The sequence below is a fragment of the Macaca thibetana genome, chromosome 19 (genome assembly GCF_024542745.1).
Source record: "Macaca thibetana thibetana isolate TM-01 chromosome 19, ASM2454274v1, whole genome shotgun sequence".
Classification (NCBI taxonomy): domain Eukaryota; kingdom Metazoa; phylum Chordata; class Mammalia; order Primates; family Cercopithecidae; genus Macaca; species Macaca thibetana.
In genome coordinates, this window is record NC_065596.1 from 33,606,894 (window position 1) to 33,634,750 (window position 27,857).

Here is a 27,857-nt window from a genome sequence, read left to right on the forward strand (position 1 = left end):
AAAAACATTTTATCCTTATCCCCCACATTTAAAACATTTTAGGGTATTTTCCATATTCTTTTTTTTTTTTTTTTTTTTTTTGGAGACGGAGTCTCGCTGTGTCACCCAGGCTGGAGTGCAGTGGCCGGATCTCAGCTCACTGTAAGCTCCGCCTCCCGGGTTCACACCATTCTCCTGCCTCAGCCTCCCGAGTAGCTGGGACTACAGGCGCCCGCCACCTCGCCCGGCTAATTTTTTGTATTTTTTAGTAGAGATGGAGTTTCATCATGTTAGCCAGGATGGTCTCGATCCCCTGACCTTGTGATCCGCCCGTCTCGGCCTCCCAAAGTGCTGGGATTACATCCATATTCTTACTATATTTGTACTTTCCCTTCATGTAAATCAAGGTGTACTCCTTGGGTCTTATCTGACACACAAGAGGCATGTGGAAAAATAATCATATGGTGCAAGTCACCAAGAGTGATACAGCTGGCCAGGGACGGTGGCTCACACCTGTAATCCCAGCACTTCAAGAGGCTAAGGCAGGCAGATAACCTGAAGTAAGGAGTTTGAGACCAGCCTGGCCAACATGGTAAACCGTTGTCTCTACTAAAAATACACAAATTAGCCAGACATGGTGGCGTGTGCCTGTAATCCCAGCTACTCAGGAGGCTGAGGCAGGAGAATCGCTTGAACCCGGGAGGCGGAGCTTGCAGTGAGCTATTGTGCCACTGTACTCCTGCCTGGGCGACAGAGCAAGACTCCGTCTCAAAAAATAAAAATAAAAAAAAAGAGTGATACAGCTTTCATGGTGTAAAATAACTTTCTTGGGATTTTCATTATATTCACATAAGTATCCTGAGGCAGGGCATATGGAGAACAACTCAAGTGCACTCTATGTGTATGTTCCCAACATTCTATTTAATTCCAAGAAAAAAAATGGTTCTATCTTTCAGCCTTAAGAGTCTAATGGTGTGTTGTTATCGTCTGTTACAAAGTATAACCTACTAAGGTGTGATAAAACTATGTTGGTAGAAAGAACATGATGCATTCATAGTTATGCAAAAATTAGATTTTATTAATTAGCACATGAGATCTATGATACATTCTGAATAAAACGGTAGCAAAATGTAATAACAGCAGTAAATGTGAATCCTAATTAGTAACATAGTATTGTGGTTTATCTTTGAGGTTGTGGTTTCTACCGTGGTTTCAATCTTGGCTGTACAACAGCGATGGCCGTTCCATGCAGAAGGTAGCCACCATTTTCCCCTGAATTATTTCCACCATGGAATCAGTCACTTATAACCCATTACGCTCCTCCCACAAATCAAAATGTCTAAGGTCTTGGTCGGCTCTTATTTTTTTTGAGACGCAGTCTCTCTCAGTCACTTAGGCTGGAGTGCAGTGGTGTAATCTCGGCTCACTGCCACCTCCGCCTCCCGGGTTCAAGACAGTCTCCTGCCTCAGTCTCCCAAGTAGCTGGGATTATAGGCATGTGCCACCACTCCTGGCTAATTTTTGTATTTTTAGTAGAGACGGGGTTTCACCATCTTGGCCAGGCTGGTCTTGAACTCCTGACCCCATGATCCACCCGCCTCAGCCACCCAAGTGCTGAGATTACAGGTGTGAGCCACCACGCCCGGTCGTGGTCTGCTCTGTTTCATGGTCAGTTTGTAGGTCATCTCTTTCTTGTAACCCAAAGTGCCCTCTGTCAGGAGAACACCCTGAACACAATAAGGATGATGATCAATATCATCGTTTTGCATTATTCTCTGCCTGCCCACATGCTTGGTAATTTGGGGCAGAGTCCTTATTCTTCAAAGAATTTGAATAGAAATGATCCTCATCTAATGCAGTGAGCCCTTCCATCTTACTGATTCTTTCCCAGACATCGCCATGAAAGGCAGGTAAGGAGGCATATCAACAGATTTCAAGGTTTAGGTTGAAAGTCATAAATCCTAAAATATAAAGTAGTGGCCTTGCAAGACACCTAAAATAAATAAATAAAATATTTTAAAATCTGGAGATAACCAGTGACTTCAAACATCCTGTAACCTTTAATACATATCATGTTGTGTATGAGTTTTAACACATTTGAACTTGCAGTTGTTCTACAATGTATATGAAAAGTTTATCAGCACTAGATTGAATTATTCCTCACATAAATCCTTGGATGTTTTAGTTTTGATCCTTGGTTAATAGCTTCAACATGCACAAAATATAAAAAGATGTATATACATTTTGATATCTAGTGAGTTGTGAGACCTAAATGGAGCCTCTGCCACATACTTAGGTTTATATGATTTCTCTTTAGCATGGACTCTGACATCAATGAATGCTTGAACTCGTGATGAAGGGTTTGCCATACTTGTAAGGATTCTCTCGAGAATGAAATTCTCTGATGCTGTGTAAGAGTTAATTGTGACTGAAAACCTTGCCACATTTATTATATTTGTATGGTTTCTCTCTGGTATAAATTCTTTGATGACTCACAAGATTTAAACTTTGACTGAAGACCTTGCCATACTAATTTCTTTTATAAGGTTTCTCCTTAGTATGGATAATTTGATGTCTAAAGAGGTTTGGGCGCACACTAAAGGACTTCCCACAATCACTACATTTGTAAGGTTTCTTTCCAGTATGGATTATCTGATGTCTAGTGAGGTTTGGGCGCACACTAAAGGATCTGCCACATTCATTACATTTGTAAGGTTTTTCTCCAGTATGGATGACCTGATGGGTAGTTAGGCTTGAATGCACACTGAAGGCTTTGCCACACTCATTACATTTGTAAGGTTTCTCTCCAGTATGGATGACCTGATGGGTAGTTAAGTTCGAATGCACACTAAAGGCTTTGCCACACTCATTACACTTGTAAGGTTTCTCTCCAGTATGAACTCTCTGATGACTCGCAAGGTGTGAATTATAACTGAAAACCTTACCACATTCATTGCATTTGTAAGGTTTCTCTCCAGTATGAATTCTCCAATGCCTTGCAAGGCTTGAAGTTTGACTGAAGACTTTACCACATTCATTACACTTGTATGGTTTCTCCCCAGTGTGAATTCTCTGATGAGTTGCAAGGCTTGAAGTCTGACTGAACACCTTGCCACATTCATTGCATTTGTAAGGTTTCTCGCCACTATGAATTACCTGATGGTTGCTAAGTGTTGACCTCACACTAAAGGCTTTGCCACACACATTACACTTGTAAGGTTTCTCTCCAATGTGAATTTTCTGATGTAGTGCAAGGCATGAATTGCGACTGAAGACCTTGTCACATTCATAACATTTGTAAGGTTTCTCTCCAGTATGAACTCTCCGATGCAGTGCAAGGCATGAGTTGCGACTGAAACCTTTGTCACATTCATTACATTTGTATGGTTTTTCTCCAGTGTGAACTCTCCAATGACGCACAAGGTTTGATTTTTGACTAAAGACCTTGCCACATAGATCACATTTATATCGTTTCTCTCCAGAATGACTTACCTGATGTACAGTCATGTGGGAGCCATGATTCAAGGCTTTGTCACACTCATTGTATCTGTAAGGTTTTTCCCTAATGCATGATTTCTGTTCTTGTGTGAGTAACGAAGAACAGACGAAATCAGTCCCATATTTATTAGAAATATGGGTTTTGACGGTAGAAGAAATTATTTGGGGTGCTGAGACTGAGGAACCATGGTTGACAGACTTCTCAACATGGTTACATTCATAAATTTTCCCTTCAGCCTGAAATTGCTGCAGTTCAGGGGGATGTGGTAGAAAGCTTAATCCAAGCTGATTTTTAATAGACTTGTTTTCTATACCACTTCTATCATGTTGGTCTCTTCTACAAGTAAGATTTTCTTTTGGGGCCATAGTCGCTTTGTTGTAATTTCTTTCATTATCTCTCCACTGACAGTCAAAGTCATGTATTTTTTTCTTCATTTCCCTGAAGCAAAACTCTTCGATGTCATGTTTTTCATGTTGTTCCAATGTCACTATGTGGAATACTTCTTCTCTGTTACTTTCCCGTTGCGGTGCTAATTCCTTGATCATACAGTTACGAGAGAGATCTATAAGAAATAAAAAACCATAGGTTTCCAATTAGAGACAGTATATAAATATTTTATACTGAATAACAGAATTACACAAAAAGCAATATTTATACACAACAGAGTTATAAAACTTCCCAATCAAGATCTTTAATTTTTAGGAACACAAAGGAATCACATTCTTTAGTAAAAAAAAGGTGATTATATGTAATTCAAATGAATTCTAGGGAAGGACAGTTTCAAACATCCTATGACCAAAACACATTGTTCAAACCTATGTTAGCCCTGAAAGGAGTATTTTTTCACCTTGACAACAAAGTACACACCGATTGGCAGAAAAGACATGGCTGTCTCATTATTGAAAGGAAATAAATATTACATTTTACCTAGCTACAGCATATTTACTGTGCCCATATACATGAAAAAAGTACTACACAATATATCATAATGGTAACTAAGCCGCAACAAACTTATGGAATAAGGTACATAAATGATAATTCTGAATTGCAAAACAGTAATAGCACTGACAAAATGAGAAAAAAATTAATAAAACATTGTTAAAAATAGCTAATTTTTCTGAATACCTGTTATGAAACTATCTGTACCCATCCAGACCAGGCATTTTTGACATTAATGAGTGATGCATGTCAGTTATATTGCATGAAACTTACTAAAAACCCATCATCTGTAAATCATAACAATTAATTAATAAAACACTGTAGTAACCCATGATAAAACCAGCAAACCAAAAACTAGTAACTACCTTGTACAAAGTTATAGCCTGTAAATGATTCTCACCTAAGAAAAAAACAAGGACCATTTCAGAACCAGCACACAACCTGTGAACCAGAATATATGTTAAGATCTCTGACATTTGATGCATGAGGTCAGGTAAATATATAGCATTATAAAGAAGTGAAGAACAAAGTCAGAAATCACAATTATGACTTCACACCTGCACTTATACAACAAATAGCCAGTCAATAAAGCAATTCCCTACATATGCATTGTCCTTTCGTGACCTAGTTCATCGACCACAAAACACACATAACTTGGCAAATTTATTAACTGAAATCAGAGAACACAATGTTTAGAACGGACTGAAAAATAAAAACAAACAAAATAGAATGCAGTCTCTACGGTCTGAATATATTGGCCAAAATTCATATGCTAAGGTCCTATTCCCTAGTGTAATGTTGTTGCAGATGGGGCATTTGGGATATAATTAGGTCATGAGGTTGGACTACTCAAAAATAGGATTAATGTCCTTACAGGACGAGATGTAAGAGCTCGTTTTATCTTGCCCTTTCCATCATGTGGGACAGTCAGAAGATGGCTGGGGTAAACCAGGCAGCGGGCCTGCACCAGGAACTGATTCACCTGGCTCCTTAATTTTGACTTCCCAGCCTCCAGGTCTGGGAGATACAAATTTCTGTGGTTTAGTTCTCCTAGCTTATGATATTTTTTTTTTTTTTTTTTTGAGACAGAATTTCGCTCTTCTCGCCCAGGCTGGAGTGCAATGGGGCAATCTTGGCTAACTGAAACCTCCGCCGCCTGGGTTCAAGTGATTGTCCTGCCTCAGTCTCCCAAGTAGCTGGGATTACAGGCGCCTACCACCATGCCTGGCTGATTTTTGTATTTTTAGTAGACATGGGGTTTCACCATGTTGGCCAGGCTGGTCTCGAACTCCTGACCTCAGGTGATCTGCCCACTTCAGCCTTCCAAAGTGCTGGGATTTCAGGTGTGAGCCACCGTGCCTGGCCTGCCTGTGATATTTCTTATGGCACGATGAGTTATATAAGACAGAAAAAGGACAATCTCATCACAATCATCAGAGAAGGTTGATCAATCTTATTAAACAAAGAAACTTTGGGACTTTACTGTAAGACATGCAATATTCCAAGTAATCACACACCACCACCTTGTTTTAAAAACTTTCAGGTAAATTGTTATTATTTTTCAAATAAAGACATTAGGCTCACAGTATTCATGTATCTAATCTCAATTTTTACAGAAAATAAGAGAAAAACAGGACTAAATCCTGGGCCACGAGGCTCAGACTTTTTTTTTTTTCCTTTTTGAGACAGAGTCTCACTCTGTCGCCCAGGCTGGAGTGCAGTGGCGTGATCTTGGCTCACTGTCACCACTGCCTCCCAGGTTCAACCAATTCTCCTGCCTCAGCCTCCCGAGGAGCTGGGATTACAGGCACCTGCCACCATGCCTGGCTAATTTTTTTTTTTATTTTTAGTAGAGAAGGGGTTTAACCATGTTGGCCAGGCTGGTTTCAAACTCCTGACCTCAAGTGATCCGACCACCTCGGACTCCCAAAGTGCTGGGATTACAGGCGTGAGCCACTGCGCCAGGCCACCAGACATGTTTTTAAGCACATGTCCACCCAGGCAGTACGGAAAACCTGGGTGGACATGTGCAGTGTTGAAAACTATCAGTCACAGCAAGAATGCACCCAGGCAAGGAGCACATGAAGAAAAGGAGATACAAGAGCTGGACTGTGTTGGTAATAGTGTTATTCAGTCAGCTCTTGTGGAAGGCAGCTATGCTCACCACTACACCACCAACACATCTAGTCAGTCAGCTCTCATGGATAATGGTATGTGAGTCATCACTTCCTACACATACTGATTTAGGCAGATCCTGACTTACAAAGCGGCTGAGTAGCATCTAGTCTTGCATACTGTAAGTAGTGTGGAGGGTGAAGAAGTCCTGTGGAAATCGGGGTGTTCAGGAATACAAAATCAATATGCTAAAAAGCAACAGTATATTCCATGCAGATCAAGATATCATGTGAGGATAGGAGAGAGAAAGGGCAAGAGCACAGGGGAGGGAGGAATGGGAATATAGGAGGAAAATTTGTGCATGCATGTCTCTGGGATATAATTCCACTAGGACAGTTACAATTCTGACCTTGGGGCCGGGCATGGTGGCTCACGCATGTAATCCCAGCACTTTGGGAGGCCGAGGTGGGTGGATCACCTGAGGTCGGGAGTTCAAGACCAGACTGACCAACATGGAGAAACTCTGTCTCTACTAAAAATACAAAATCAGCCAGGTGTGATGGTGCATGCCTACAATCCCAGCTACTCAGAAGGCTGAGGCAGGAGCATCACTTGAACCTGGGAGGCGGAGGTTGCGGTGAGCTGAGATTGTGCCATTGTACTCCAGCCTGGGTGACAAGAGCGAAACTCCATCTCCAAAAAAAAAAAAAAGTATCTCAAAAAATACAGAATTTATGACTAAATGAAAAAGGTGTTCATTTATACCACATGCAAATGTACAAGATGAAAGTAATAGTGGCTTAAACAAATGACACTGGACTTTTTTTTTTTTTTTTTTTTTTTGAGACGGAGTCTCGCTCTGTCGCCCAGGCTGGAGTGCAGTGGCCGGATCTCAGCTCACTGCAAGCTCCGCCTCCCGGGTTCACGCCATTCTCCTGCCTCAGCCTCCCCAGTAGCTGGGACTACAGGCGCCCGCCACCTCGCCCGGCTAGTTTTTTGTATTTTTTAGTAGAGACGGGGTTTCACCGTGTCAGCTAGGATGGTCTCGATCTCCTGACCTCGTGATCCGCCCGCCTCGGCCTCCCAAAGTGCTGGGATTACAGGCTTGAGCCACCGCGCCCGGCCGACACTGGACTTTAAAAACCAAGGCATTACAGCGGTGTGAAGCAAAAAAAAAAACAAATGAGAAGAAACCAAGGCACCATTCAGCTTCACAAGCTCCCTCCACAAGATGTGATGTGTCAACGCTGTATTTATTGTAGGTTTGAACCTACAACAAATTGAACCCAGGCTGAACAAAGGTTTGGTGATGAGAATGAACAATGGAGCACACAGGATGGAAAATGAACAAATACGGCGTGAACAATAGTTTAGTCAAGAGCCTCACACATATGATGCTGTGAACTTGGACAATGTCATCACTAGGAGAACATCCCACACCGACTGCTGGCTTAGGGGAGATGATCATTAGTTTATGTGTCCAGCACTGTCACAGTGCCCTTCAGATACACTTTTGTGAGGCTCCTCAAAACTCGAAGGACAGCTGGAAACACTTGTCAATCAGGCTCGCCTGATATTTTGTATCCTGGGCCATGCTGACAATTCTGCTCAGCGCTTTAAGGGGCATCTCTACATGTAGCAGGAGGCTATTCAATTATATTAGTCAAAGAGTTTTCCCTCACAAATTTCCTGTTATCACATAAACACCCTCCATAAGAGACTCCAGGAGAAGGTATGCATAACCTATAGGTTGGTTATCACAGCAGGAATACAAATGACAGACCCTAGGGGTGTATATATCAAAAGCCGGGTTTTGTTTTGTTTTTGAAATGGAGTCTTGTTCTGTTACCCAGGCTGTAGTGCAGTGGTGCCGTCTCAGCTAACTGCAACCTCTGCCTCGTGGGGTCATGTGATTCTCCTGCCTTGGCCTCCTGAGTAGCTGGGCTTACAGGCGCATGCCACCACACCCGGCTAATTTTTGTATTTTTAGTAGAGATGGGGTTTCACCATGTTGGCCAGGTTGGTCTTGAACTCCTGATTTCAGGTGATCCACCTGCCTTGGCTTCCCAGAGTGCTGGGATTACAAGGTATGAGCCACCGTGCCCAGCCATGCCTGGCTAATTTTTGTATTTTAGTAGAGATGGGGTTTCACCATGTTGGTCAGTCTGATCTTGAACTCCTGACCTCAGGTGATCCACCCACCTCGGCCTCCCAGAGAGCTAGAATTACAGGCGTGAGCCACCGCACCTGACCCAAAGTCGGTTTTCAGAGGAAAAATCATGCAAACTTAAGAGAAAACAAAATCAGGAAGAGCCAAGGTTTTTCTACATTCATATAGTAGTGAGACCAATGGAAAAGAGAGAAAAATACAACATATGAAGCTGGATTTTGAAAGATCTTGAGATAGGATTGTCTGCTCTGCCTATAGATAGATCCTAAGCTAAGAGCCTGAAAGACTAAGATATACTCCCTGTGTAGGACGGGGGATCCCAGTGAAGACCTGTCAACTGTTCTTACAGTTCTGCTGAGTAACAGTCTCAGAAGATCCAACCCCCTCCCCTGGTCCACACACCCATGAACTGTGGCAAAAGCAGAAGAGAAGAAATGGCTGAGGGATCAAAACAGGCACAAAGGGCTTGAGACAGCTCCTTGCAGCTTGCAGGGCCTCCGATGCAAAGGAGGAGCAGCCAGCGTTTCCCATCTCCTGCGCAGGTCTTCCAAACACCGGAAATGAGGTGGAGCATAGATAGCTCCAGGCATCAGGACTGTGGAGGCCTCAGCTCTGATCTATACGGAAAGCGAACTGAGCATCAGGTGGGCATCAAGAACAGGAGAGACTGGCAGGGCGCAGCAGCTCAAGCCTGTAATCTCAACACTCCGGGAGGCCGAGGCGGGTGGATCACCTGAGGTTGGGAGTTTGAGACCAGCCTGACCAACATGGTGAAACCCCGTCTCTACTAAAAATACAAAATCAGCCAGATGTGGTGGTGCACGCCTATAATCCCAGCTACCCGGGAGGCTGAGGCAGGAGAATCATTTGAATCCGGGAGGCGGTGGTTGCGGTGAGCTGAGATTGTGCCATCACACTCCAGCGTGGGCAACAAGAGCGAAACTCCGTCTCAGAAAAAAAGAAGAACAGGAGAGACCAAGGGAGAAGCAGACCCTTGTGATATGGCCCCTCCTGGACCCCTCAGAGTAAAGGAGCCAGAGAGTTCACGGAAGTCAGAGGGCAATGTTGTCCATCATAATAAGCACTTCCACTTGTCTCTGTTTGAGCTGCAGCTCCCCTGGACAGCGAAAGGATCATCCATGACACGTCTCAAGGGCAGAGGCAGAAGTAGGGGAAGTTTAAAATTTCCTCTAAGAGCTCACAGGATATAAACATTTGTTTTCCTATAGAACTCTCCCACTGGCTGAGAGTTTCCAAACATAATTTAATGGTGTGGCTTCTTCTCCCCCCATCTGAGGTCTTACCTATTTTCACACCTTTGATCCATTCCCACCCTTTTGGTTTTCTTGCTATTTGCACTTGGCTTTCCATGGTCCAGGGCTCTTTCCTGTGCTCCCACATGAGATAATATTCTGGTCAAGAAGAGAATTTCCTGCTTATGAAATGAATGGAACATGATGTGCTGTGGCTTTTCAACAATCTCAGCCCTTTGCTTGGATAAGAAGAGAGAATATCACAGATGGATCTAGGAAAATATTTCACAAATTCTTTCACTGAATGCCTACTCTGAATGCTTAGGGAAGACTTCAGAGTAATATGCAAATATCTAGCTCCCCTCCAAGAACTACTGAATCAAAGTACAGGGGTAGAAAACAAGAAGTGAGTATTTCAGAAGTCTACTATAAGCTTTCATGGATACTTCAGCTCTGGAACCACCACTGTTGTATCAGGAAGGGATCAGAACATCTGGAAAAAGGGGATGGTTGAACTCCAGAGTCCACATTATGGAGCTTTTCATTTCAGAGTCAACAAGGCCTCAAACTCAGTCAGGCAATGCAGGGGCTCCCAAGAGGCACACAAGGGAAAATAGCAAGATACCAAGGGCAGATTTTGACTTCTGGAAGAAAATAATCCTCACCCAGAGAGACCAGGTTCCTGTAGTTCTCCAACATCACGTCCCTGTATAAAGTCCTCTGTGTAGAATTCAGGCATTTCCACTCCTCTTGAGAGAATTCGATGGCCACGTCCCTGAATGTCAACTGTCCCTAAAATAATAAACACATTTCACCAAGGGGTTATGAAGGGAGTTACCATCTTCACACAAAATAAGAATAAAAGAGAATTTTAAGTATAGATTTAATTGAAGTGTGTGTTCTGATAAACCTACACTAAGGTATTTTTGAGTATACATCTCTCCCTAATTGTGCTTTTTTTTTTCTCTCTCTTTCTTTTTTTTTTTGTTTGAGACAAGGTCTCGCTCTGCTGCCCAGGCTGAAGTGCAGTGGCATGATCATGGCTCACTGCAGACTCAATCTCCCAGGTTCAAGTGACCCTCTGACCTTAGCTTTCCAAGTAGCTGGACTATAGGCATGTGTGTACAAAGTACATTTGAAAACTTCCATGATGAACTAGGGATCAAGCAGAAGAAAAAAATTCAGAACTTGAAGACAGGTCTTTTGAAATAAACAAGTCAGTCAAAAATAAAGACAAAAATAAAAAAGAATGAACACAGCCTATGCGACATATGGGGCAGGCACCATAAGGTGACCAAATATTTGAATTTTTGGTGTCCCAGAAGGTGGAGAGAAAATGAAAAGGATAGAAACCTATCTAACAAAATAATAACCAAAAACTTTCTAAGTGTAGTAAAAAGCTTAGATACCTAGATACAGGAAGTTCATAGATTCTCAAAGAGAGACAATCCAAAAATGTCTTCTCCTTGGCACATTATAGTCAAACTGTCAAAAGAAAAAGAAAGAGAATTCTAAAAAAAAAAGCAAGAGAAAAGCATCTGGTCACTTACACAGGGTGCTCCATAAAACAGGAAATTTCTCAATAGAAACCTTACAGGCCAACAGAGAATGGTATGATATATTCAATGTGCTGAAAGAAAACCAAAACCAAAAACAAAAACCCTGCCAGCCAAGGATACTATACTCAGCAAAATTATCCTTCATAAAAAGGAGAAATAGTCTTTCCCAGAGAAGCAAAGGCTTAGGGAATGCTTCACCAGTAGACTGGCCCTACAAGAAAGGCTTAAGGGATCCCTACATCTAGAAGCAAAAGGACAATATTGGCCATCATGAAAACACACAATACTATAAAACCCACGGTCAGAGCTAACATGCAAGTAAGGAAAGGAGTCAAATGTAAATGTTACCACTATAGAAAACCACCAAACCACAATGAAAAACAGTTAGACAAAGAAAGGAGCAAAGAACATACAAAACAACCAGAAATCAATGAACAAAGTGACAGTAACAAGCCCTTGCATGTCAATAATGAACTTAACGTAAATGGTTTAAACTTTCCACATAAAAGATATAGACTGGCTAAACTGATACAAGCATATAACCCAACTATGTGCTACCTTTAAGAAACTCATCTCAGCCAGGTGTGGTGGCTCACGCCTGTAATCCCAGCACTTTGGGAGGCCAAGGCGGGTGGATAACAAGGTCAGGAGTTCGACACCAGCCTGGCCAAGAGGGTGAAACCCTGTCTCTACAAAAAATAAAAAATCAGCCGGGCATGCTGGCACGTGCCTGTAGTCCCAGCTACTTGGGAGGCTGAGGCAGGAGAATTCCTTGAACCTGGGAGGTGGAGGTTGCAGTGAGCCGAGATCACGCCACTGCACTCTAGCCTGGGTGACAGAGTGAGACTCCATCTCAAAAAAAAAAAAAAAAAAAAAAAGATTCCATCTCAAAAAAAAAAAAAAGAAACTCAAAGAAACTCATCTCAACTGTAAAGACACAAATAGACTCAAAGTGAAAATATGAAAAAAGGTATTATATGCAAATGAAACCAAAAGCAAGCAGGAGTACCTCTACTTAACAAAATGAACTTTAAGTTAAAAACAGTAAAAGAGATGAAAAAGGTCATTATATACTAATAAAGAGATCAATACGAGGAATATAACAATTGTAAACATATATGCACCTAACACTGGAGCATCCAGACATATAAGGCAAATATTATTAAAGGGAGAGATACACTCCAAAACTAATAATTGGGATTTTAGCATTAGACAGCTGATTTAGACAGAAAATTAATAAAGAAACACTGAATTTAAACTGCATTTTAGACTAGCCATACCTAAGAGATATTTACAGAACATTTCATCCAACAAGTACAGAATATACATTCTTTGCATCAGCACATAGAACATTCTCCAAGACAGACTATATATCAGAACACAAAACAAGTCTCAACACATTTTAAAAATATCAAAATCTTAATAAGTATCTTCTTAGAACAACAATGGAATAAAATTAGAAATCAATACCATGAGAAACTTTGAAAACTGTACAAATACATGGAAATTGGACAGCCTAAATGACCATTGGGTCTAGGAAGAAATTAAGGGGGAAATTTAAAAAAAAATCTTGAAACAAGTAAAAATGAAAACACAATATGTCAAAACCTATGGAATACAGCAAAAGCAATGCTAAGAGGGAAGTTTATAGTAATAAACACCTACTTGAAAAAAGTAGAAAAATTTCGAATAGGCCAGGCACAGTGGCTCTCTCCTGTAAACCCAGCACTTTGGGAGGCCAAGGTGGGTGGATCACCTGAGGTCAGGAGTTCAAGACCACCCTGGCCAAGATGGTAAAACCCCGTCTCTACTAAAAACACAAAAATTAGGCTGGGTGCAGTGGCTCACGCCTGTAATCCCAGCACATTAGGAGGTCAAGGCTGGCGGATCACGAGGTCAGAAGATCGAGACCATCCTGGCTAACACTGTGAAACCCCATCTCTACTAAAAAATAGAAAAAATTAGCTGGGCGTGGTGGCAGGCGCCTGTAGTCCCAGATACTCAGGAGGTTGAGGCAGGAGAATGGTGTGAACCTGGGAGGTGGAGCTTGCAGTGAGCCGAGATCACGCCACTGCATTCCAGCCTGGGCAACAGAGCGAGACTCCATTTCAAAAAAAAAAAAAAAGAAACACCTAGATGGCAAACCCACAGCTAAAATCACGCTGAATGGAAAAAAGCTGAATGCTTTTCCTCTAAGAACTGGAATAACTCAAAGATGCCCACTGTTACCACTTCTATTTCACACAGTTCTGGAAGTTGTAGTCACAGCAATCAGGCAAGAAAAAGAGATAAAGGACATCGAATTGAAAAAGAACAAGTCAAACTGTCCTATTTTACAGATGATATTAATCTAAAAAAACCTCAAGGGCCCACCAAAAAATACTTAGTTCTGATAAATTCAGTGAGGTTGTAAGTTACAAAATCAATATACAAATACCAGTAGTGTTTCTATACACCAAAAATAACTACCTGAAAAAGGAATCATGAGGGCAAAATCAAAGGAATCACAAAGGCAAAATCAATTTATAAGAGTTACAAAGAATTAAAATACCTAGGAATGGCAGGCTGGGCATGGTGGCTCACACCTATAATCCCAGCACTTTGGGAGGCAGAGGCGGGTGCATCACCTGAGGTCAGGAGTTTGAGACCAGCCTGGCCAACACGGTGAAACCCTGTCTCCACTAAAAATACAAAAGATAAGCCCAGCGTGGGGGCAGGCGCCTGTCCCCCAGCTACTTGGGAGGCTGAGGCATGAGAATCTCTTGAACCCAGGAGGCGGAGGTTGCAGTGAGCCGAGACCAACCTGTGCAACAGAGCAAGACTCAGTCTCAAAATATATATATATTAATTCTTTCAATTTGTGAGCATGAAATGTCTTTCCATTTGTTTGTGTCCTCTTGAATTTTTTTCACCAGTATTTTGTAGGGTTCTTTTTTTTTTTTTTTTTTTTTTTTTGAGACACAGTCTCTCTCAGTCACCTAGGCTGGAGTGCAGTGGTGTAATCTCAGCTCACTGCAACCTCTACCTCCCGGGTTCAAGGGATTCTACTGCCTCAGCCTCCCAAGCAGCTGGGATTACAGGCATACACCACACCTAAATAATTTTGTATTTTTTTTAGTAGAAATGGGGTTTCTCCATGTTGGTCAGGCTGGTCTTCAACTCCTGACCTCAGGGATCCACATGCCTCGGCCTTCCAAAGTGCTGGGATTATAGGTGTGAGCCACCGTGCCCAGCTGTAGGGTTCCTTTGGTAGACATCTTTTACCTCCTTGGTTAAATCCATTCCTAAGTTTTTCTTCTTTTTTTTTTTTTTTTTTGAGACAGAGTCTTGCTCTGTCACCTAGGCTGGAGTGCAATGGTGTCATCTCGGCTCACTGCAACCTCCACCTCCCGGTTTCAAGCAATTCTCCTGCCTCAGCCTCCTGAGTAGCTGGGATTACAGGTGCCTGCCACCACACCTGGATAAGTTTTTGTATTTTTAATAGAGACGGGGTTTCACCATGTTGGCCAGGCTGGTCTCGAACTCCTGACCTTGTGATCTGCCCGCCTTGGCCTCCCAAAGTGAGAATTAATATTGTTAAAATGACCATAGTGCCCAAAGAATTTACAGATTCAATGCAATCTCTATTGAAATACCAATGTCATTTTATTAAAAACAGAAAAATGAATCCTAAAATTTGTATGGTATCAAAAAAGAGCCCAAAGAATCAAAGCAATCCTGAGTAAAGCTGAAGGCATCACTCTACCTGACTTCAAAATGTATTACAAGGCTATAGTAAACAAAAGAGCATGGTATTGGTATAAAAACAGCCACACAGACAAATGAAACAAAATTGTGAACCCAGAAATAAATACATGTACTTACAGCCAAATGATTTTTGACAAAGGCACCAAATACATACACTGGGGAAATGACATCCTCTTTAATAAATGGCGCTGGGAAAATTGGATATCCACGTGTAGAAGAATGAAATTGGATCCCTATATGGCACCATATACAAAAATCAACACAGATGCATTAACAACTTAAAAATAAGACCCCAAAAATATAAAACTACTATAAGAAAACAGGACAAACACTTCAGGACACTGGTCTAGACAAAGGTTTTATGGCTAAGACCTCAAAAGCATCAATGGCAAAAACAAAGATAGATAAATGGCACTATATTAAATTTAAAAGCTTTGTATAGAGTGAAGAGGCAACCTGTTGAACAGGAGGAAATATTTGTAAACTATTCATCTGACAAAGGACTAATATTCAGACCGTACAAGGAACTCAAACAGTTCAAAAGTAACAAAGAAATAATCCCATTAAAATTTGGGCAAAGGACAGAAGAGACCTTTCTCCAAAGAGGACATACAAATGGCCAACAGATGTATATAAAAAATGCTCAACATCAGTAATCATCAAAGAATGAGAAAAGCACAGTATCATCTTATCCCGGCTATTACTAAAAAAGACTATTAAAAGACTATTACTAAAAAGACTATTACTGGCTATTACTAAAAAAGACAAAAAAAATAACAGATGCTGGTGAGGAATATGGAGAATGGGTAACTCTTATTCACTGCTGGTGGGAATGTAAATTAGTATAGCCATTACAGGCCAGGCGTGGTGGCTCACATCTATAATCTCAGCACTTTGGGAGGTCAAGGCAGGCAGATACCTGAAGCGAGGAGTTCGAGACCAGCCTACTCAATATGACAAAACTCACCACCCCCTGTCTCTACTAAAAATACAAAAATTAGCTGGGTGTGGTGGCAGGCACCTGTAATCCCAGCTACTCAGGAGACTGAGGCAGGGAGAACTGCTTGAACCTGTGAGGCGGACAATGCAGTGAGCTGTGATCGTGCCACTGCACTCCAGCCTGGGCAACAGAATGAGACTCTGTCTCAAGAAAATTAAAATAAATAAATAAATAAATTAGTATAGCCATTATGAACAGTATGAAGACTTCTCAAAAACTAAAACTAGAACTACCACATAATCCAGCAATCCCATTACTGGGTATTTATCAAGGAAGAAGAAATCAGTATATCAAAGGGATACTGTACTCCCATGTTTACTGCAGCACTATTCACAATAGCAAAGATATGACATCAACCTAACTATCTATCAACAGGTGAATGGATAATGAAATGTGGTATACTCAGCCATAAAAAAGAATGTAGCAACATGAATGGAACTGCTGGTCATTATATTAAGTGACATACGTCAGGAACAGAAAGGCAAATCTCACATGTTGACACTCACTGGTAGGAGCTAAAAAAAAGTTGATTGCATGGAGGTAGAAAGTAGAATGGTAGTTATCAGAGACTGTGAAGGGTGTGTGGGTGGGTGCGGGCAGGGAGGACAAAGAGAAGTTGGTTAATGAGTACAACTATAGTTAGAAGGAATAAGTTCTAATGTTCGACAGCATTGTAAGGTGACTACAGTTATCAACAATGTATCGTATATTTTCAAAACAGCTAGAAGAGAGGACTTGAAATATTCTCAACACTTAAAAATGATAAATAATTGGCCGGGCGCGGTGGCTCACGCCTGTAATCCCAGCACTTTAGGAGGCCGAGACGGGTGGATCACGAGGTCAGGAGATCGAGACCATCCTGGCTAACACGGTGAAACCCCGTCTCTACTAAAAAATACAAAAAACTAGCCGGGCGAGGTGGTGGGCGCCTATAGTCCCAGCTACTCGGGAGGCTGAGGCAGGAGAATGGCGTGAACCCGGGAGGCGGAGCTTGCAATGAGCTGAGATCCGGCCACTGCACTCCAGCCTGGGTGACAGAGCGAGACTCCGCCTCAAAAAAAAAAAAAAAAAAAAAAAAAAAAAGATAAATAATCAAGGTAATAGAAACCTCAAATACCATTACTTGATCATTACACATTCTATGACACATGCAACAAAATATCACATCTGCCCCTTAAATATGAACCAATATGATGTATCGACTTGAAAAAGGGGCAAGCTATCCTTGTTCCTTAATATGAAAACATGTAAATATTCACAACTTGCAGGATAAAATACCCCAACAAAACATTTACTGAAAATTTTCTTCTAAAATCTCACAATGATTAAACACATTTCAACAGGGCTTGAACTGTCTCTTCACACAGAACTGACAATAGTGGCTCACCATTGAGACGTGTGCAAGGGTGTAAGGCTTGATAGGAAAAGGGATGCTCTGTATCTAAGCACCTAAATGTGTCTCTACTGAGAGTTTCACCATAAAACAAATATATACATCGTGTGATGTTTAAAATAAAAGCAGCATAACACTTAATAATAATAGATATCATAAGAATATGGCTATATCCTCTTCAATGAAAAAGGAGTTCTGCTCTGATATCTGAGCAAAACTGTTATCATTTTTGCCTAAAATATCTGATGCCTAAGAGACCCTGCAGGAAAAGCACCATCTCCATGGTATGCAAATGCTGAGAATGGTTTAAAAACTTGGCCGGGCGTGGTGGCTCACGCCTCTAATCCCAGCACTTTGGGAGGCCGAGGTGGATGGATCATGAGGTCAGGAGTTGGAGACCAGCCTGACCTACATGGTGAAACCCCGTCTCTACTAAAAATACAAAAATTAGCTGGGCGTGGTAGCGTGCACCTGTAATCCCAGCTAGCCAGGAGGCTGAGGCAGGAGAATCGCTTGAACTCGGGAAGCAGAGGTTGCAGTAAGCTGAGATCGCGCCACTGCACTCCAGCCTGGGTGACAGCAGGACTCAAAAAAAAAAAAAAAAGTCCTACTCCTACAGCTGGCCAGGCACGGTGGCTCACGCCTATAATCCCAGCACTTTGGGAGGCTGAGGCAGGTGGACCATACGGTCAGGAGTTCAAGACCAGTCTGGTGGCCAACATAGTGAAACTCCATCTCAACAAAAATTAGCCGGGCACAGTGGTGGGCGCCTGTAGTCTCAGCTACTTGGGAGGCTGAGGCAGAGGAATCACTTGAACCCGGGAGGTGGAGGTTGCAGTGAGCCAAGATCATGCCACTGCACTCCAGCCTGGGCGACAGAGTGAGACTCTGTCTCAAAAACAAACAAAAAAAAGGCCGGGCGCGGTGGCTCAAGCCTGTAATCCCAGCACTTTGGGAGGCCGAGACGGGCGGATCACGAGGTCAGGAGATCGAGACCATCCTGGCTGACACGGTGAAACCCCGTCTCTACTTTAAAAAAAAATACAAAAAACTAGCCGGGCGAGGTGGCGGCACCTGTAGTCCCAGCTACTCGGGAGGCTGAGGCAGGAGAATGGCGTGAACCCGGGAGGCGGAGCTTGCAGTGAGCTGAGATCCGGCCACTGCACTCCAGCCTGGGCGACAGAGTGAGACTCTGTCTCAAAAAAAAAGTCCAACAGTTACACTTTTTGTTGTTGTTGTTAGACAGAGTCTCGCCCTATCACCCACACTGGAGTGCAGCGCAGTGGTGCGATCTCCACTCACTGTAACCTCTGCCTCCCAGGTTCAAGTAATTCTCCTATCTCAGCCTCCTGAGTAGTGGGGATTACAGGCGTGTGCCACCACGCCTGGCTGATTTTTGTATTTTTAGTAAAGACGGGGTTTCACCATGTTTGCTGGTCTCAAACTCCTGACCCACAGTGATCCGCTCACCTCGGCCTCCAAAGTGCTGGGATTACAGGCCTGGGCCACTGTGTTCAGCCTTACAGTTACACTTCTACATTGACTTTATGTTTCAAAGTCATTAAAGGAAAAAACGCCCTCTGGTACTGATGTCTGCATCTCAACTTTACATTCCATTCCAAGTCATTAACAGTCTGGAGTCAGAGAATCAGGCACAAAATATATCCCCTTATTGGCTGCCTTTTCCAGGATTTACCAGGTATTTGTCTACATTAATATGTGACTTTAGGCCAGGCATGGTGGCTCACGCCTGTCATCCCAGCACTTCGGGAGGCCAACGCAGGTGGATCACCTGAGGTCGGGAGTTCGAGACCAGCCTGACCAACATAGAGAAACCCCATCTCTATTAAAAATACAAAATTAGCCAGGCATGGTGGCGCATGCCTGTAATCCCAGCTACTTGGGAGGCTGAGGCAGGAGAATCGCTTGAACTCGGGAGGCAGAGGTTCCGGTGAGCCGAGATTGCACCATTGCACTCCAGCCTGGGCAACAAGAGCGAAACTCTGTCTCAAAAACAAACAAACAACAACAAAAAGAAACATGACTTCCATGGGCAGCTTCTCTGCTTCTCTATTCCTGGGCCACAGAGAGCTGACAGAGCATCCAGATGTGGCCCCTGAACAATCCCTGCTGCCCGACAGCACTGACACCACGGTACCCTCACCCCGTCTCCATCCATGTCTGGGTGTGAGCCCTTCCCAGGACCACGCCCACTGGACTCTTCCCAAGGTCATGTCACTGGGTCAGAGTGAGACGGAGTCTCAGTAGAGATGAGAGGGACTGAGGAAAGGCATGGGCGAATGTGAGCAAACACGTCAGGCAGGACACTTCAGAGTCGGAGAAGATTTGCAGCTCCAATGCATTGTCTCCTGCCTTTCTGAAAGGAAGAAGACAGAATGATCCACACAGAATCTTTCTTTACCTGAGTAAAAGCCATTCCTGACTCCTTTGCTCTCTTCTTCCGGGTTTCTTCCTCATGTGCCAAGAGTCTTTAGAGGTCAATGCTGAATAACAACAACAACAAAAAGTGCTCTTTATTGCTCAAAAACAACACACCCCCTCTGTGACAGGCACACACATACACAGGGAGGAGCTTGCCCTGTGCAAAGATGGTCCTCTGCTGCCCACTGCACCAGGGTGGCCCCAGGGACAAGAAACTCCTACAGGAAAACCCATACATGAGTCTTCTGACCCCTTTCTTCAGAACCCTCTCCCCTCCTGGAGAAGCTCGCACACACACTGCAGCAGTGGGGAGTAGACCCAGCCCTGATCAACTGCCATGCAGAGCCCAGCCCCTTTTCCCTCTCTGTGGCTCCCAGGCTGAGCTCAGCCCTCAGAAATAGAGGGCGCAGAGCCTTGGTGCTCAGGGCTGGATATAGTTGAGAATCATGCTGGGCACTGTATCATCTAGGGCGGGTCCCAACCTATGTGAATGGGAATCTCTGTGACACGGGTGTGGGCACAAGAAGTATATCTGCAAAGTACCTCAGCACTTCCACGTGAAGCCAGGGGTGAGCTCTACTCAAACAGGGTCAGCCCAGCATAGCCCCCACCTTCTGACTCTGTTCTCCCCTTGGGACCTTGGGTTCATCAGGATCCAGACAGTGGAAGCAGAAAGAATCGAGAGAAGCATGCAGAACAGGTAATATGGACCAGAGGAGGGAGTGAGGGTGCGGCTGGAGTGTTAAATGGGAGGTGGGTCACAGAAGTCCCCACTGAGAGGGTGATATCAGAACAGAAACCTGGGGAAGGAGGGTGTTTGCACCTGCAGCTGAGGGGTCAGCGAGTTCCAGCAGAGGGACAGCCCACGTGAAGGCCCTGAGGCAGGAGCAACCTCAGCCCAGGAACAGGAAAGATACCTGCGTGGCTGGAGCAGAGGAAGAGAGGAGGATACAGGTAGGAGATGAGGCCAGAGAGGTCCTGGGAGGGCAGATAAGACAGGGCAGATGCCTTCAAACGTTTTTCTCCCATATCTCAAAAGAATTTTGGAAATTATATATTTCCTCACCCATTTTAATTAAACATATAATATTTTCTTTATAAATTAACACAGTTACAATGTAATATCTTATATATTTGAAGTCCCAGGAAATACGTGGTCGCCCTCATCTGAGATGTGCAGGACTGCAGGGGAAGGCATCTAGGGAGTCAGGAAGTCACTTTTGGACACCTGAAAGTGGAGATACCTGTTAGATGTCCTAGCAGAAAGTTGAGGAGAAGGCCAGGCGCAGTGGCTCACGCCTGTAATCCCAGCACTTTGGGAGGCCGAGGCAGGTGGATCACCTGAGGTCAGGAGTTCGAGACGAGCCTGACCAACATGGTGAAACCCCATCTCTACTAAAAATACAAAAAGAAATTAGCCAGGCATGGTGGTGGGCACTGGTAATCCATCCCAGCTACTCGGGAGGCTGAGGCAGGAGAATCGTTTGAACCCGGGAGGCAGAGGTTGTGGTGAGCCGAGATTGCGCCACTGCACTACAGCATAGGCAACAAGAGCGAAACTCCATGTCAAAAAAAAAAAGAGGTTTATTTGGCTCATGGTTCTGCAGGCTGTACAAGCAGCACAGTGCCAGCATCTGCCTCTGATGAGGGCCTCAGGAAGCTTCCGTTCAGCGTGGAGGGTGAAGGGGCGCCAGCAGGGCAGATGAAATGGTGAGAGAGGAGGCAAGAGACAGAGAGAGGTCAGGCTTTTTGACAACCAGCTCTCAGGAGAACTAAGAGTCAGAACTCACTCCCTAGAGAATGACATCAAGTCATTCGCAAGCGATCTGCTCCCATGACACTCACCAGACCCTACCCCCAAGTTTGGAAATCACATTTCAACATGAGAGTTGGTGGGGCAAAACAAATCATATCCAAACAATTGCACATTCTGAGGCTATGAGTGGGGCTGGCATCTGGTACACAATTGGAGGGTTAGCAGCAGCCAGGAGCAGGAACAGACCATTCCCAGTCACTACTGAGTAGGGATCCCAAGCCCTGAGACAGGTGGGTGGGTAAGTTGGAAAAGATCTCTTCCTTTGCTTCCAGGGGCTCAACAGTGAAGAAAAACCAAGGCCTTCAGATGAGCAAAAAGAAGAAAGAAAAGTTCCAGAGACAAGGTGCAGAATAGAAAAATAGGAGAATGGAAGAGGTGTGGGGCAGGAATTAAATGACACCAGGAAATCTGGGTGTATGTTTTCTTCAGGCTGTGATCAGTTACCCAGGGACAGAAGCAAAGTAACAGAGTTGGATGTGAGGATATCTGGGAGAAACACATGATTTCGTACACTTGACTTGCAAATCATGTAGTATCTGAAAGGGTTTGTTCATATCCAATTTTTTTTTTTTTTTTTTTTTTTAGACGGAGTCTCGCTCTGTCAACAGGCTGGAGTGTGGTGCCGTGATTTCGGCTCACTGCAACCTCCGCCTCTCGGGTTCAAGCAATTCTCCTGCCTCAGCCTCTTGAGTAGCTGGGAATACAGGCACATGCCACCATGCCCAACTATTTTTTGTATTTTTAGTAGAGACAGGGTTTCACCATGTTGGCCAGGATGGTCTTAATCTCCCGACCTCATGATCCACCCACCTCAGCCTCCCAAAGTGCTGGGATTACAGGCATGAGCCACTGCTCCTGGCCTTTTTTGTTTTTAAACAGGATCTTGCTCTGTCGGCCAGGCTAGAGTGCAGTGATGCAATCCTGGCTCAGTGCAGCCTTGACCTCCTGGGCTAAAGCAATCCTCCCACCTCAGCCTCTGGAGTAGCTGGGACGACAACAGGCACAAGCCACCACATCTGGCTAATTTTTAAATTTTTTATAGAGACAAGGTCTCACTATGTTACCTAGGCTGGTCTCAAACTGGGCTCAAGTGATTGTCCTGTCTCAGCCTCTGAAAGTGCTGGGATTATAGGTGTTAGCAACCATGCCTGCCATATCTCTATCATTTTAAAAATAAAACTGGGGCCGGGCGCAGTGGCTCTCGCCTGTAATCCCAGCACTTTGGGAGGCCGAGGCGGGCGGATTATGAGGTCAGGAGTTTGAGGCCAGGCTGACCAACATGGTGAGACCCCATCTCTACTAAAAATACAAATTAGCCGGGCGTGGTGGCGCACGCCTGTAATCCCAGCTACTCAGGAGACTGGGGCAGGAGAATCACTTGAACCTGGGAGGCGGAGGTTGCAGTGAGGTAAGATCATGCCACTGCATTCCAGCCTGGGTGACAGAGCAAGCCTCCGTCTCAAAAAGTACTGGGATTATAGGCATGAACCACCGTGCCCGGCCTCAACACTTTTAATGTTCCTTTAGAGCAAGGTTGTCCAATCCGCAGCCTAGGAAGGCTTTGAATGCAGCCCAACACAAATTCCTAAACTTTCTTAAAACATTTTGAGATTTTTTGCATATTTTTAATTAATTAATTATTTTTAGCTCATCAACTATTGTCAGTGTTAGTGTACTTTATGTGTGGCCCAAGATAATTCTTCTTCCAATGTGGCCCAGGGAAGCCAAAAGATTGGACACCCCTGCTTTGAAGAGACACTATGTAGTGACAGAGTCACTTTCTGTCCAGCTTTACTCTCCCACTCCCCCTTCCCCTCCCCCTGCCCCAATGCCAGGGAAGGGGAAGAGGATGACCTGTGGGATTAATGAGTCAAGTCACTTCCCTCTGCCTTAACAGGGATTGCAAATGGAAGCTAACTTCTGATGCCGTAATTATAAAATGCACCAGCCTTAATAGGCAGGAGTTTTGCAATTCTCATCTTCATCCGTGTATTTTAAACTTATAAAGACAGAAATCAACAGGTCAAAATGTAGATAACACATCCAGTCAATTCACAACTCACCTGGACCCAGGGTCCTCCTGTTTCCTCATTACGGTGTGTTTCCCTCCCTCATTCCGTACATAGCTCTCATTCTCACCTTCTTTCTCTAGCTCTTTCCTTCCCCTTTATTTTCCCCCTAGGATTCTGCTCATTTTGAGCCCCTCTCCTCTCCTGCTGTTTCTCCCCTTCTTTCCTCTATTTCTTCTCTTCCACCTGTTCTTTCCAGTCTTGCAATTTGTTTCACCTCATATTCCTCTTTCTTCCTAATCTTTTCATTGTCCCAATCTCCACATATTTCTGGCTCTTTGTTCCCCATTTCAGCGCCCCCTGTTAAATTCCCTCTTCCCTGTTACAAACCCTTGTCCCCACTCTTTGGCACCCCCAGATCCCAGGCCTCCCCGTGCTGTGGTTCTCTCTCTGCTCTCCTTGTCTTCGGCTGCCCCTTCTTTTTGTCCCAGCACCACACTGCTCTGTCTGCCCTGGCTCCAAATCCCTCCTCCTCTCTCCCACTCTCTATGTGAGGAGCCTCCCCCTTTGCTGCCACCCGCCCTACCTTGCTGTCCTTCATCTCTCTGGATACTGTGCGTTTTCTCGAAATGTGTCTAGTTACTTTTCTCTCCTTGCAACTTTCTGGGCTTCTTCTTTCACTCTTACTGTCTCTTTGAAAATCTCTAACCATCCTCTACTTTGCCATCTGTTTATTGGTTTCCCTCATTCTTTCCTCTGTCTCAGGTTTCCTACTGCTCTCTCTGTCCCTCTCCCGATCCCTTTGGCCCACACATTCACAAGAGGGTTTGGGGTAAGATGCCTGCAACCTGGAGGAGAGCATTTTCCAGGGAGTGGAGGGGGGCAGGCAAGAACACCGGGTGTCACAGGACAGGCCCTGAGCACCTCCCCAACGCGGGCTCAGGGGAGGGCTGGGGAGCAGCAGGGCCCGGCACGAGGAGGAGGGAGGTGGAGGGCGACGGCACCTTCGGACAGGGTGGGGTCTGCAGGATCCCAGGACCAGGCAGAGCACGCGGGCTCTGGGGCGCTGCGCTCCAGGGCCCGACAAGGGCGAGGCTGGGATGCGCCCAGGACGGGAATCCACCTCTTGGGTGAGGACTTTAAAAAGCCCGGGATTGGAGGAGGGGTCAGGAAAAGGTTTTAAGCGGGAGGAAGCAGCAAAGGGCCGGGGACAGGGAGCAGCCTCAGAGCGACTTCAACCCAAAGGGAAGCGATTCCGGACCTACACCGTGAGGCCTGTATTCATCTGGGGTGGAGGGCGCGGTGCGGGAATTTTAAAGCCCGTAGCGACCCCGGGCATCGGCTGTGGAAATGGGAAACAGGGAGCGCAGGTTTAATCTACACAGAGGGCCACTCACGCTCAGCGCCGTCACCTTCACCCAACACGATCCGTTTCCGGGACTGTAGGAAACTGCGCATGTGCGGAGAGAAGAGCCCAGGCAGCCTGGAGGCGTGGCGTGGTTGGAGTGGGCGGGGCCTGCGCCGTTTTAAGGTTAAGAAGCAGAGTTGTGTGGGCCACTTATGTTGGAAACCAAAATATTTTCCACTTACCAAGTTGAAAACGGTTTATGGTAAAAGCATTTTGCCTGCAGGTTGGACCCGATCCTGCTAGGGAGTCTCCTGCAGCTTAGCAGTCCGGGAACTGGGATTTCAGTGGGGGATCCACAACTAGCAGTGGCTGGATCCATAAACGTTATTGAAAAACAAAAATAAAGTGTCTGGAATAAATCCACTGGATTTCAAGACTACCAATATAGGAAAGATAATAAAAATTGTGTGGTATTGGGGCAATAAAAGACATGGATTGATGCAATACAATAAGTGAGTGCAAAAATAGCCTCCACAGGTACTTCCAACTGATTTTTGACAAAGTTACCGAGGGAATTGAAGGAAGGAAGAATTTTGTAAAACTGGTGAGGAGCTAACTTAATATCCATAGCAGAAAAGAAGTCATCTTTACTCAAACTTCACAAGCGTACAGACATTAGCTCAACATTGACCATACCCTAAATGTAAAGTATCAAACCATAAAATGGTATCCTGTAAGAGACTGAAAGAAAAAAATATTCACAGAATAAAATCGTAAGAATCAAGAGCTTATTCAAAAATTCTTAGCCATGGCAGCAAAAGCACGATTCATTAAAGAAAAAAAATCAACTGGTATTTACCAAATTAAAAACTTAAGACAAGGAAAGAAAAGGTATTTGATATGGTTTGGATCGATGTCCGCATCAAATCTCATCTTCAAGTATAATCCTCAGTTGTTGAGGGAGGGACCTGGTGGGAGGTGACTGGATATGGAGGTGGTTTTCCCATGCCGTTCTCATAATAGCAAGTTCTCAGATCTCATGGTTTAAAAATCTGTGATAGTTCCTCCTTTGATCGCTCTCTCTCCTACTGCATGCAAGGCGTGCCTTGCTTCCCCTTTGCCTTCCTCCATCATTGTAAGTTTCCTGAGGCCTCCCTAGCCAAGTGGAACTGTGAGTCAATTAAACCTCTTTTGTTTATAAATCACCCAGTCTCTGACTGTATCTTTATGGCAGTGTGAAAATGGACTAATACAGTACTGAATAATAGAAAATATTTGCCTACCATATATCTGCCATAAAACTGGTATGTGGAATGTATAAAGAATTCTAGAATGACTTAAAAAAAAAAGCAAAATAATCAAATTAGAAAATGGATAGAACTATGAAGAGACATTTCACTGAAGCAGATATACTGAGATAAATGGGCACATAAAAACATTTCCAACATCACCATCCATCAAATCTCAGACCTCAGCATTTTCTGCTTTCTCCATATGAACCCCTGGATGCTGTCAGAGATAATGGGAAACACAGGAGCTTCTACTGAACAGTCCAGTTGATGTGTATTAGCAACCTGTAATTGTTTTTGGAAACTAACAACGGAAACACAGATACAAAAATATTAGCTCAACAAATATGCACTGTCTTTGTCACTATTAGCGATTTTTTTTTTTTTTTTTTTTTTTTTTTTGAGACGGAGTCTTGTTCTGTCACCCAGGCTGGAGTGCAGTGGCGTGCACTCGGTTCACTGCAACCTCTACCTCCTGGGCTCAAGCGATTCATTGGCCTTAGCCTCCTACGTAGCTGTGACCACAGGTGCGTGCCACCACACCCAGCTATTTTTTGTATTGTTAGTAGAGATAGGGTTTTGCCATGTTGGCCAGGCTGGTCTGCAATTCCTGACCTCAGGTGATCTGCCTACCTTGGCTTCCCAAAGTGCTGGGATTACAGGGGTGAGCCACCGCGCCTGACCACTATTAGTGAATTCTTAAACTCACACCTCAGGTACTGGATGCCTCCTTCGAAAGATTTGATAATCTTTCTTACAGGATTATGTGGTAATGAGTGTCTCTGTCATTCATTTAGGTAATATGCATAGGCAATAGTGATCTAAAAAAATGTAGACTTAATTGATCTATAAAAATATAGATTTAATACAAAGTTACCACAATCACAATGACACATGAAGATAAACCATTTAAAAATTACAAGAGATACTAACAAAATAGGCATAGCTGGTGAGTAAAGGACAAAAATAACTAGCATTGTTACTGTAGCATCATCATTAAAAGCTTTGTCTTTGCAGCCAGACAACATGGATTCAAATCTCGATTCTGCCTCTTACTGAAATGTGATTGAGCCTTTTAAAGCAGAATATGCTGAGGTCTGAGATTTGATGGATGGTGACGTTGGAAATCTTTTTATGTGCCTATTTATCTCAGTATATCTGCTTCAGTGAAATGTCACTTCATAGTTTTAACCATTTTCTAATTATATATAACATATATGTATATATTATATAATGTGTATATTATATACGTATATATTATATACAGTGTATGTTATATGTGTGTATATTATATATGTA

The 27,857-nt window shown here is 43.9% G+C and overlaps 1 protein-coding gene across 4 annotated transcripts; it reads right to left on the minus strand.

Moving 5' to 3' along the window:
• Window positions 1–46: 46 nt before the first annotated feature.
• ZNF415 (zinc finger protein 415) lies at window positions 47–27,857 on the minus strand. 4 transcript variants are annotated; one of them, XM_050771352.1, is made up of 4 exons: window positions 25,319–27,857; window positions 20,077–20,158; window positions 10,621–10,747; window positions 47–4,040 (listed from the first exon to the last, which is right to left on the minus strand). In XM_050771352.1, exons 2-4 carry the CDS (start codon window positions 20,089–20,091, stop codon window positions 2,509–2,511), a joined length of 1,674 nt encoding a protein of 557 aa, XP_050627309.1. In that variant the 5' UTR covers window positions 20,092–20,158; window positions 25,319–27,857; the 3' UTR covers window positions 47–2,508. The 4 variants fall into 4 exon arrangements, with proteins under 4 accessions (XP_050627309.1, XP_050627312.1, XP_050627311.1 ...); XM_050771355.1 differs by having other exon boundaries at window positions 23,976–27,857; XM_050771354.1 differs by lacking the exon at window positions 25,319–27,857 and adding an exon at window positions 20,920–23,950.

What these genes read in the sequence shown, in the direction of transcription:
- ZNF415 (XM_050771352.1), bottom strand. An exon ending in CAGGAACCTGGTCTCTCTGG is followed by an intron (nt 4,041 to 10,620) that starts GTGAGGATTATT and finishes TATTTCTTATAG; the next exon opens with ATCTCTCTCGTAACTGTATG.